The sequence below is a fragment of the Tamandua tetradactyla genome, chromosome 13 (assembly GCF_023851605.1).
Source record: "Tamandua tetradactyla isolate mTamTet1 chromosome 13, mTamTet1.pri, whole genome shotgun sequence".
In the NCBI taxonomy this organism is placed as follows: Eukaryota; Metazoa; Chordata; class Mammalia; order Pilosa; family Myrmecophagidae; genus Tamandua; species Tamandua tetradactyla.
The window spans coordinates 76,165,045-76,177,258 of record NC_135339.1 but is presented as its reverse complement, the minus strand read 5'-3'; the positions used below and the strand labels follow the sequence as shown (position 1 = coordinate 76,177,258).

Sequence of the window (12,214 nt, the reverse complement as noted above, 5' to 3'; positions counted from 1 at the left end):
TAAAAGCCAATCCGTCTCTGGTGTGTTGCATTCCGGCAGCTAGTAAACTAGAACAGCTGGCGACATGGCTCCTCCCACTACTAGGACCAGTTATCCTAATCTGTCTCTTTTTTCTCCTAGCTCCCTGTCTCCTCAAGTTCCTTCAGGGATGCATGAAGGAACTGTCATGGGTAGCAGCCAACCAAATGCTCCTGCTTCATTACCATCGCCTACCCTCCTCACCAGATTCCTATAGCTAACCTCCTGCCTCCCCTGACCATGACAATCCCAGCCTATCACCCCACGTCGCCCCAGTACAGCAGGAAGTAGTCAGAAGAACCTCAACGCCCTATTATCACAAAAAGGCTGGGATGTGAGGTCGGGGGAACCGGGAAGGGCACTGCACTGGAGCTGTGGAGGCTGTGTCGCCCCTCCCAACATGGCTTCTGGAACCGCCCCTTCTGACCACCTGACTTCCGGAGAACTGCCCCTTCCGACTACCTGACTGCCAGAGAACCACCCCTTCCAGGCGTCACCTGACCCCCTTGCTTAAAAACCGCCCACACCATCACCCAGGCACTGACTCACCTCCCTCCATCTTGGATTTGGTGAGCTCAACCCAAGAACGCAGAAATAAACCTGCCCACTTTAAATTTCCCAGTCTACCATCCTTCTTTCTCACCCTTTCGCCTCCTAAACCTTTCACTCAGATGGATTCAAGAGCACATTTGTAAAGGCAGAAGAACAGGACAGAGAATTTAAAAACAAGACAACTGAAATGATTTAGTGAGAGGAGCAGAAGGAAAAAATGATAAAAAATAAACACAGATACCTCCAAGAGTAAGGTGGGCAGATAATTAAAAAGTACTGGCAAAGTCCCTTGAAGGATAAGAAAAAAAAATATGAAACTATTAAACTTTCCCACCTGGGAAATCCCTGGTACTCTCTCAAACATTAGAGACTCTCAAGTTAGTAGGCCAAGCCCTTGATCTTGAGGCACTCTAATGAAACTTATTTCCGTAGGAGAGAAGCTAAGTCTACCTATAATTATGCCTAAGAATCACTTTCACAGAATCACTTCCACATAACCTCTTCTGTTGCTCAGACGTGGCCTCTGTCTCTCTAAGCCCAACTGTGCAAGGAAAATCATTACCCTATCCCCTTCGTGGGACATGACATTCAGGAGTGAAAGTCTCCCTGGCAATGTGTGACATGACTCCAAGGGGTGAGCCAGGCACTGGTACTGGAGGATCAACAACACCTTCCTGAACAAAGGAGGGAAAAGAAATGTAACAAAATAAGGTATCAGTGCTAAGAGAGTTCAAATGGAGTCAAGAGGCTATTCTGGAGGCTACTGTAATGCAAGCTTAAGCTAGATAATGCTAATTGCCACTTTTTGTCAAACCCCAACCAAAATCATGCCTGTTAACCCTAAAGAACACCTAGGGCTCTAAGTGACCATCTACAAAAGTTTCACGCACTAAGTTTACTTTTCAGAAAACTAAAACTTTCAGATGGTTCCTAGGCCTGATAAGTCCTGAAGAAAGCCAGAGGTGCCAAGAACATGTCTCCAAGAATATGTACCAGTTTCATCACCTTATCCACATTGCCGACATCTCTTTGCAACATGAAAAAGTTAGAATGGGCATAGCCCAAATATCTCTAAAGATTGGGAGAAGGCTGAAAGGAGAAGGAGGTGCTATAACAGAGAACAGAGGATTGAACAAATGAGTATGACTACTGAATCATTATACTGATATTTTAGTCTGCAGTGCCTGGAGCAGTTAGAAGGAAAAAGCTTGAAATTGTAGAACTGCAACCCAAACCAAACCTTGAAATCTGTTCTATAACTATCTGTTAAAATGTATTTGGAAAATTATCTCTTTTATTATGTATTATTTCACAATTAAAAACATTCAAAAGTAAAAAAATTAACAGAGCCTGAGGGGGCTGTGGGACACCATCAACCACACCATCACAGGTATCACAGGAATTCTAGAAGGCTTCCAACAAAGAGAGAAAAGGACAAAGTATTTGAGGAAATAATAGCTGAAAACTTCCCAAAACTGATCAAACACACGAATATACACATTCAAGAAGAGACTTTTTTTTTAAGTTGATTTTTTAAAAAGATCAACAAATCAACAAACTTTTTAGCCAGACTGACAAAGAAAGAGAGAGAGAGAGAACACAAATAACTCAAATCAGGTGTTAAAGGGGGGACATTACTATTGGCCTTAAGGAAATTAAAAAGGATTTTAAGAGGGTACTATGAACAATTATATGTTAAAAAAAAATTGGAAAATCTGCATGAAATGGACAAATTCCTTGAAACACACTATCTAATCTGAGGAAAGAAGAAATGGAAAAATTTCAACAGACCTTTAACAAATAGGGACTGAATCAGTAACTAAGACCCTCTCAACAAAAAGCCCAAGACTAGACTGTTCCACTGCCATAGTCTATCAAACATTTAAAGAATATGTAATAACCATGTTTCTCAAAGTCTTCCAACAAATCAAAGAGGTGGGATTTACTGCGTTACTCATTCTGTTAGACCATAACTACCCTGATACCAAAGCCAGATAAAGATAGTACATGCAAAAAAAAAGAAAATTACAGACCAATATCCCTTGTGATCACAGACGCAAAAATAGTTAAGATGATTTTTATGTTATTTTACTACAATTAAAAATAATTTTTAAAAATCAAGGAGATCTGAGCTATCGTCCAGGTTCTACCACTTACTACCTATGTGACCTTGAGTCTCAATTTCCTCATCTATAATGGGTATAACAAAGAGTCATGAGATAGATGACTCTTTTTCCTGGTACACTTCAGATGCTATACAAAAGTTATTAGTAAACCCCAGACACTTTAACTCCTGACCTAGGGATCATGGCCCAGTGCAGTACCACTCTCCTGTGGCTCTAGGATATTAATTTTATCTACATTTTGTTTCTTAATGGTTAGAAAGTGGTGGCTATCAGGGAAAGCAAACACAAAAAATTACTACAATTCACCAAATCAAAAACCAGAATACAGGTTACCTGTGGCAGTGGTAGAGGTGGTGAATGGGGAGTTAATGCAACTGGTACAGACTTTACAAAATTTGGAAAATTTTTTATAATGAATGGCAATGGTAATAGCCTAACATTGTGAATGCATTTAACCTTACAGAATTGCATACTTGAAAGGGGCTAAAATGACTAATGATTTTTCCGTAAACTTACAACTGTTCTAATAAAAAAATATTTAAAATAAAATGGCATGACATATTTAAATTTGCAAATATTGCATTTTGTAGGAATGAATAACTGAGGAAGGCAGAATATTGTTTTTAGAAAGCAGAGACTAGAAGTAGCTACAGAAAGATTATCCTATGAATATGTGTTGAATTGATTATACAATCAAACAGAAGTCTTTCAGATTATAAATGATTTAGCCCATATTGTTATCTAAATGATGGAAAAGCGTTCATAGAAAAAAAAATGGCTTCTTATATAACAGATAAATAGCCCTACTAAAATATAGTACACTAAGCTAGAGAATAGGTGAGCATGAAGGGACAACAAAGAAGGAACTATTTAAGAAGTCCAAATGATTTTTACATTGCTATACAACCATCTTAAATTCTTTTCAGAAAAATAATGGAAATAACTCTCAAAGACTCCCAACAGCCACCAAATATGTTCACTAAGGTGTACAGGTTTATTCAACAGGAAAATTGTTTTTGTTTTCTTTTTTTTGCATGGACAGACACCAGGAACTGAACCAGGTCTCCGACAGGTGAGAACTCTGCCCCTGAGCCATCGTGGCTGGCCCTTTGCTTTCTTTTTTAATAAACATCTGTTGAAATGCAGAAATAAGTCCTAAGTATTTTATTTAAGTACTCTAATTCAATAAAGAGGGCCATTCAAAATTTCCTCTACTGAGAGAGTAAGCATACCATACCTCACTTTTCACTTTCATGTTCTTTGTTTCAAAAGGTGATTTATTATCGTTCAGTCTGTGGAAACTAGAAGAAAACACCTTAATTATAATACTTATACTAGAGAGCCAATTAAGACTAGGGGTCATGAATCACAATTATATTAAATTTTCAATGAACAAAATCCAGAAAGAACAAAAGACTTTTCTAGAGAGACTCACCACTGTAATATTAAAGTAAAACAATCCAATGTTGCTACATGATAGGGGACCCTGAGAATGGAAGTGCTCCCTTTATAGCTACCTGGTAACAGGGAGATAGTCATAATCTCCAAGCCTCAGTTTTCTGACCTGCAAAATGGAGGCAATCCCTACATTCCCTATAAAGACTTCTAAGTATTAAAGGAGATTATATATATGCAACTGTTTTATAAACTAGTAAATGTACACCAGTAAGATTTATGGATTTTAAAATCAAAACATAATACTGACTTTACAGAAGCATTGTGAGTGTTCCACCTTATTAAATTTTAGGACAGTATGTAATGGTCAAAAGTAAGGTATTCCAAAGCTCTAACAATTAAAAACAAAACTCAATAAAGGTTCTAAATCTTAAGATATGCTATCTAGTAAAATCATATTCATGACAACTTCTACTCGTTTAGAGCTGCTGACTTCAGATTTGTACACTTTATATCTCAATAGCTAAAAAAATTTACATTTACATAGTTAAAGCCTATTTATCTGATTTGATCATTATTTTATCAGAATACTTATTTATATTCTTTCATGAACAAAAAGGTAATTTGCACTTACTTTTGCTGAACAGGTTTGCACACAATGCTGTGTGCTGACCAGTCTCTTTTCTGACATGTTACAGAGCAATAGTATGTTTGTTTGCACTGCGAACACCTTAGCGATCCTAGAGAACACAATCCATAATAACACCAATGTATTATTTCAAATATTTGTTGTCAGTAGCAAACATTTTCAAAGAACAGACTATCAACCACTACTCTCTTAATCACATCTAGAAGACTATTTGATAAGTCGAGTCCTCGATCTTTGGGCTGTGCCCCTATGAAAATTATCCCTGCAAAGGATAGGCTAAGCCTACTTAAAATTAGGTCTAAGCTAGTCAGAATTATTAGTGGTCAATGAGAGGGAGGGGTAGGGGTATAGTATGTATGAGCTTTTTCTTTTTATATTCTAAGAAATGATCAAGGTGATGAATATACAACTATGTGATGATATTGTGAGCCACTGTTTATACACCAAGTATAGAATGTTCATTTGTTAAGAATGTTTGTGCTTGTATATTGTTCAGTTTGGTCAATAAAAATATATATATAAAAAAATTAGGCCTATGAATCACCCCCAGAGAACCTCTTGTTGCTCAGATATGGCCTCTCTCTAGACTCTCTCTCTCAGCCAACATGGCAAGCAAACTCACTGCCCTCCCCATCGATGTGGGACATGACCCCCAGGGGTATAAACCCCTCTGGCAATGTGGGACAGAAATCTTAGGATGAACTGGAACTTGGCCTCAAGAGAGTGAGGAAACCTCGACCAAAAGGGGAAGAGAGAAATGAGACAAAGTGTCAGTGGCTGAGAGATTTCAGAGTCAAGAGGTTATCCTGGAGGTTATTCTTATGCGTTATACAGATATCCCCTTTTTAGTTTATGGTGTATTAGAGTGGCTAGAGGGAAGTACCTGGAACTGGAGAGATGTGTTCCAGTAGCCATGTTTCTTGAAAATGATTGTATAATGCTATAGCTTTTGCAATGTGACTATGTGATTGTGAAACCTTGTGTCTGATGCTTCTTTTATCTACGGTATGGACAGATGAGTAAAAAATATGGATAAGAAATAAACAAATAATGGAGGAACAAAAGTTAAAACAAACTGAGAAGACTGAAATACTATTGGTCAATGAGAGGGAGGGGCAAGGGGTATGGCACATACAAGTTTTCTCTTTTTTATTTCTTTTGCTAGAAAGATGCAAATGTTAAAAAAATGATTATGGTGATGAATACACAACTATGTAATATTGTGAGCCATTGACTGTAACCTTGTCAAGAATGTTTGTTTGCTGCTTTTTAATAAAAATATTTTAAAAAAGAGAATGAAAAATAAGACTATTTGAAAAGAACTGTATTGCTTATGATAAGGTACTTTCATAAAACTACAGAAGAAAATGGAAGTCAGTGTTAAGACAAAACTTTTGTTGTTGCTGTCTAGGAATCCCTCACTCTGTTTTTTGTTTTGTTTTTTAACCTTTTATTGTAGCAACTTATAGAAATCTCAGAATTTCCCACTTTAACATGTACAATTCAGTGGTTATAATTACATTCACATTATTGTGCTACTATCACCAACATTCATTACCCCAACTTTTTCATGACCTCAAACAGAAACTCTGCATCCATTAAGCAGTAAGTCCCTTCCCTCTCCCCCAGCTCCTGGTCACCCATACCTATTATCTGTCTCTTAAAGACTCTCAAAATGTAGAAAGAAAGGATCATAAAGATGAAAATGAGAAGAAGATTGATGAACAGGGAGGACAAACAGGAGACTTTCCTGAAGTACAGTCCAGTATACATGTTACTAAAGGAATAATCAAAGGAAACGGAAAATTTTGTCATAGTAAAAATGGACTCATGTAAGTTAATGGTAATGACATGCCAAGTGCCAAAAAAGAAAAAAGAAAAAAAAAAAAAAACAAAAACAAGACTCACACTTAGGAAAACCCAGGTAGTTTTGTGAAACACAGTATTAAAAGAAAATTCTATCAGTATTCAGGCAAAATAGAGCAGGTTATCTAAAAAGTAAACAAACACCATCACCACCAGGTTGGCCTCAAATAACTGCAGCCTAAAAGAAACTGAAAAAGCACAGGAGAAGGATATCCAAGTTGCCAGTGAGCACACAAAAACTGCTCAATATCACTGATCATTAGGGAGATGCTAATTAAAGCCATAATGAGATACCACTACATAACTCCCAGAAGGGCTAAAATTAAAGATTGACAAAACTAAATGTTGGCAGGGATGTGGAACTATCAAACTCTCATATACTGCCAAGGGGAATGCAAAATGAGAAAAGGACAACCGTCTTAGAAAATGGTTTGGCAGTTTCTTATAAACTGATTCAGAAATTCTATGCCTAGGTATTTATCCAAGGGAAATGAATGTCTAGGTCCATACAAAGACTTGCACAAAAATGTTTAGAAAGCACTATTTAATAATAGGCAAGTGCTGGCCACAATCCAAATACCCATCAACAGAAGAGATAAATCATGGAATTAACACAGAATGGAATACTACTATTCAGTTATAAAAAATTGGGCGGGCCGCGGTGGCTCAGCGGGCAAAGTGCTTGCCTGCTATGCCGGAGGACCTCGGTTCGATTCCCGGCCCCAGCCCATGTAACAAAAACGGAGAAACAGAATACAATAAAAACAAGAAAATGTTTAAAAAGATGTTTCCCTTTCTTCCTTCCTTCCTTCCTTCTATCCTTCCTTCCTTCTCTCTGTCTTTCCTTTAGAAAAAAAAAAAAAAAAAAAAAAAAAAAAAAAAAAAATTAATGATACATCTGACAACACAGATTAATCACAGATATAGTCTAAATGAAATAAGGTTTACACCAAAGCCCATACACTTTCACTTAAAAGAAAATCTATGACAGGAAAATTAATTTATGGTGAAAATAGAATACAGTGGTAGTCTCTGCGGGTGCAGTGGCTGGGAAAGGAGATGAGCGAGTTTTCTGGTGAAATGGAAATAGTCTCTATTTGGATAGGGGTGTGTATTCGTACATTTCAATGCATGTAAGATTTATCTCAAAAAAAAAAAAAGAGAGACCTTGGGAAAGCAGGAAGAATGGAAAGCTGTGGATGGAGAAGAATAGCAGAATGTTGAAAGCTCTTGAAGCTGGAAGATGGGTACACTGTGTATATATTCTACACTGCTTACACACATTAGAAATTTTCTTTAATAAAAAATTTGGGGGGTTCTTTATTTCATCAAGGTGACATAAAAGTTTGAAAATAAATAGAAGAGTTAACATGATTTTAAAAAGAATTGTTTTCAAAGTGAGGAGTCATTGTCTAAAACAAGGAAGGAGATGATCAACATATATATCAATAAGTATACTGGTCTGAAAAGACATAGAATCTTTTTCATCTAGGCAGATTACTCAGATGGTTAAAAACATTTTACAGCTTCTTACTAAGACTCTGCCAGTTTGAATCTGTTATGTACCCCTAGAAAAGCCATGTCCTTTAGCCCTCATTCAATATTGCCAGGTGGTATCTTTTTAATTGTTTTCATAGGGATGTGACACACCCAACTGTGGGTGGTAACTTTTGATTAGATGGTTTCCACAGAGATGTGTCTCCACCCATTCAAGGTAGGGTTGCTTACTGGAGCCTAAGAGGGAACCATTTTGGAAAAAAGCTCTGTAGCCACCAGAGTTGACAGAAGCACCAGAACCAACAGACCCACTAGAACCAACAGAGCCCATTCTGCCAGAGACATCCGGAGTTGAAGGAAAACTCCCCCAGGGGAGTGTCTTGAAACAAGAAGACATGCGCCTTTCCAGTTCAGAGAGAAACCCTGAACTTCATTGGCCTTTCTTGAGTGAAGGTAACCTCAGGCTTGTGCCTTAATCTGGACATTTTCACAGCCTTAAAACTGTAAAGTTGCAACTTAATAAATTCCCCTTTTAAAAGCCATTTTGTTTCTGGCATATCACATTCCAGCAGCTTACAAACTAAAACAAAGAACAAACAACTAATCCAAGAAAACACTGTCATTTTAACAGAGTGAAAACCAAATTCTTGTTTTGCATGAAGATACATTTGATAAAAAACTATTAAAAATCTTATAAAACCATAAAATCTTAGCCATCCTTAACCAAAACCAATAAAATTCACTTCCAACAAGATTTCTACAACTTTCTCTAACCATCCATTTTGTCCTACACATTCCTGTTTCTCACTGTGCAACAATTAGTTACTTTACTTTAGGGGAAAAAGTACTCTCTTTTCCTTAACAAAAACACTTACTGCACACCTTATCTACTTAAATTACCAAAAAAAGATAATAAAATAAAATTTAAAAAAATAATAAAATCAATCTTCAAGCCAACATCCTACAAAACACAATTCTTTTTTTGTGAAAACACACACACACACACACACACACACAAAAGCAATACATTTCAAAGCACATTACAATTAGTTGTAGAACAAATTTTTGAGTTTGGTATGGGTTATAATTTCACAATTTTAGGTTTTTACTTCTAGCTGCTCTAAGATACTGGAGACTAAAAGAAACAGAAGAATTCAGCAATCACACTTGTTTCTTAAACCCTACCTTCTTTGTATAAACTCCACCATCACCTTTGATCCTTCTCTCACTCTTCAGAGGTATTTAGGCTATGCCTATTCTAACTATTTCATTTTAGAAGGGGCTGACGATAATATGGGACAGGAGAATGGAACTAGTAGATGTTCTGGAGAGACTTCCCCTTTAAAATACATTTTTTAAATGTATACAGGAATAATTCAAAAAACTTCTAAGAGCAAACAGGCTTACCAAATAGGCCACAACGATGGCAAGTCGTTGACCGAAGGGGAGGTCCTAGAGAGTTGAAGAGTGCTGGATTATTTATGGACAAGGAATTCTCAACCAACTTGTGTAATTTTTTTGACTTTGCAGGAGGCACATTACTGCTAGGCTTCTATTAAGAAAAGAGAATAACATCATTAAAACTTGGTAATCACTTTCTTTTTAAAATACCAGATATGGGATTTTTGCTTCTAGGTACTTTTCCCCATTCTTTCCCCTAATTACAATGAAAAACTCTGAACCTATATTTAAAACAAATGTAAGATGACTCTGAGACCAGGAGAGAAGATGGCAGACTGGTTAGGGGCCCAAAGAATAACTTGGTGGCGAGTTCTCTGGGTTCTTTTTGCCTCGTATCCCAGACTTGGTGATGGAAAAGCCAGCAACCTGTAAATGCCAAAAGGCACAGACAATAAAAGCCCCAACAAAAAGCACGCTCTCTGTAATAAAAGGATCTGGAAAGGGGTAATCTAGCAAGACATAAAACTTTTAGCCATAACCACTCTACTCCAATCAAACACCACAGAAAAAAACTGTGGCCCTCACCGCCCTCCAGCAAAGATACAGAATGGAGAGCCTTAACTTGCATCCTAGAACAAAATATAAAGAAGCGCCCTAACCACCCTACTGGGCTGATAAAGAGAAGCCAAAAAAGAGGGAACCAAGACTGACTTCCTGATGGAATAACACCACCACCCAACTCCTTCCCTACCTCCACCCACTATGGAGACCATGGGATTTCTACTCTATCTGGCAGTTAAGAGGTACTCTTTCCCTTCCTGACTGGTGGTACAAAAGGAGGCCTAGTGAAAAGTCAGGATTTTTTTTTTTTTTACCTCCAATGAGGAGGATAAAGAAGGCAGGGCAGAAAAGTACTCAAAGAAATAATGGCCAAAAACTTCCAAAATTTGGCAAAAGATTTAAGTGCACAAATTCAAATAGATGAACAAACCTCACCTAGAATAATCCCAAAGAAATCCACCCTAAGACACATCTTAATCAAATGTCTGAAAACTGCAAGCAAAGAATAATTCTCGCAAGCAGAATTATTTGTCTGTCACAGACAAACAACACCTTACCTATAAAAGGGAAAAGCAATTCAAAACACAGTGAACTTTTCACAAAAGACCATGGAGGCTAGAAGGAGTGGCACAACATTTTTTAAGTACTGAAAGAAAAATACTGTCAACTGAGAATATTACCCAGTGAAAATATCCTTCAGGAAGGAGAAATCAAGAAATTCTCAGCTTAAAAAAAACTAAGGCAACTTGTTGTCAACAGACCCATCTAAAAGAACAGCTAAAGAAGTTCTATAAATATAAGCAAGTTCAAAGTAAATGCATGTAAAAATAAATATTATACAAACATTAATCAAAAAGGATATAAAATGATAACTAAAGGATCAATAGAACAAGAAGATATAGCAACACTAAAAGTTTATGCACCAAACAATGGAGTTGCAAAGTATATGAAGCAAAAATTGAACTGAAAAGAGGAGACAAACCTATACTCATAATTGGAGACTTCAATAACCCTCTCTCAACATTTTTATAACCCACTTTGCCATTTTCTTTTCTAAAAATATTTTTATTGAGATATCTTCATGCACCATACAGCTCATCTACAGTATAAAATCTATGGCTCACAATATCCTCACATAGTGTGTATTCAACATTTAATAGAACTACAGAGAAAAACAGCAAGAATACAGAAGAATGTGGTATTATCAATCAACAGTATCTAATCAATATTTACGGAACATTTCATTTAAAAAGAGAACACATCTTCTTTTCAAGTGCCCAAAGAACATATTCCAAGATAGACCATTACATGGGACATAAAACAATCCTCAAGAAATTCAAAAGGACTGAAATCATACAGAGGGTGTTATTCAACCACAATGGGCTCAAACATGCAATCAAAAACAGAAAGATCATAGGAAAATCTCCAAACACTTGGAAACTAACCCATACACTTCTAAAAAACTCATGGGTCAAAAAAGGAAATCTCAAGGGAAATTTTTTAAAAAAACACAATGATCTGAAAGAAACTGAAAGTATGATATTCCAAAATTAGTGAGACACAAAGCAGTGTTAAGAAAGAAATGTATAACACTAAAATGTACGCATCAGAAAAGAGAAAGTCTCAAATCAATAATCTGAGCCCCCATCTCAAGAACCTAGAAAAACAAGAAAAAACATGCCAAAAAGAAGGAGAGGGAGGAAACAATAAAGATAAACTTATAACTCAGTAAAATTAAAAACAGAAACCAACAGAGAAAATCAATAAAAAAATGAGTCTGGTCTCTGAAAAGATAAGTAAAACTGAAAAACCTTTAGCAAGACTGACAACAAAGAAGAGAGAAGAAAGAAATTACGAGTAACAGGAATGAAAGAGGGGATATTAATACAGACCTTGAAGACACCAAAATGATAACAGAACACATCAAACAATTCTACACTCCGAAGTGGACCAATTCTTCAAAAACCACAAACTATCACAATATGAAATAAATTGAATAGCACTATTAAGAAAATTGAATCACACTTTTAAAACAAAAAAAGAATTTCCAGGCTCAGATGGTTTCACTGGAGAACTTTATCAAATGTTTAAAGACAACAATTCTATATAATCTCTTCCAGAAAACAGAAGAGAACAGAGAAAACTTATC

The 12,214-nt window shown here is 36.5% G+C and overlaps 1 protein-coding gene across 1 annotated transcript in view; it reads right to left on the bottom strand.

The window, feature by feature from the left end:
- Positions 1-12,214, bottom strand: part of TDRD1 (tudor domain containing 1) — an 80,173-nt gene that overhangs the window by 48,128 nt on the left and 19,831 nt on the right. The window contains exons 4-6 of the mRNA XM_077126092.1: positions 9,511-9,655; positions 4,726-4,831; positions 3,934-3,997 (exon numbers count right to left, since the gene is read on the bottom strand). Of these exons, the coding sequence (XP_076982207.1) occupies positions 3,934-3,997; positions 4,726-4,831; positions 9,511-9,655 (315 nt within the window). The remainder of the gene's footprint in view (positions 1-3,933; positions 3,998-4,725; positions 4,832-9,510; positions 9,656-12,214) is intronic.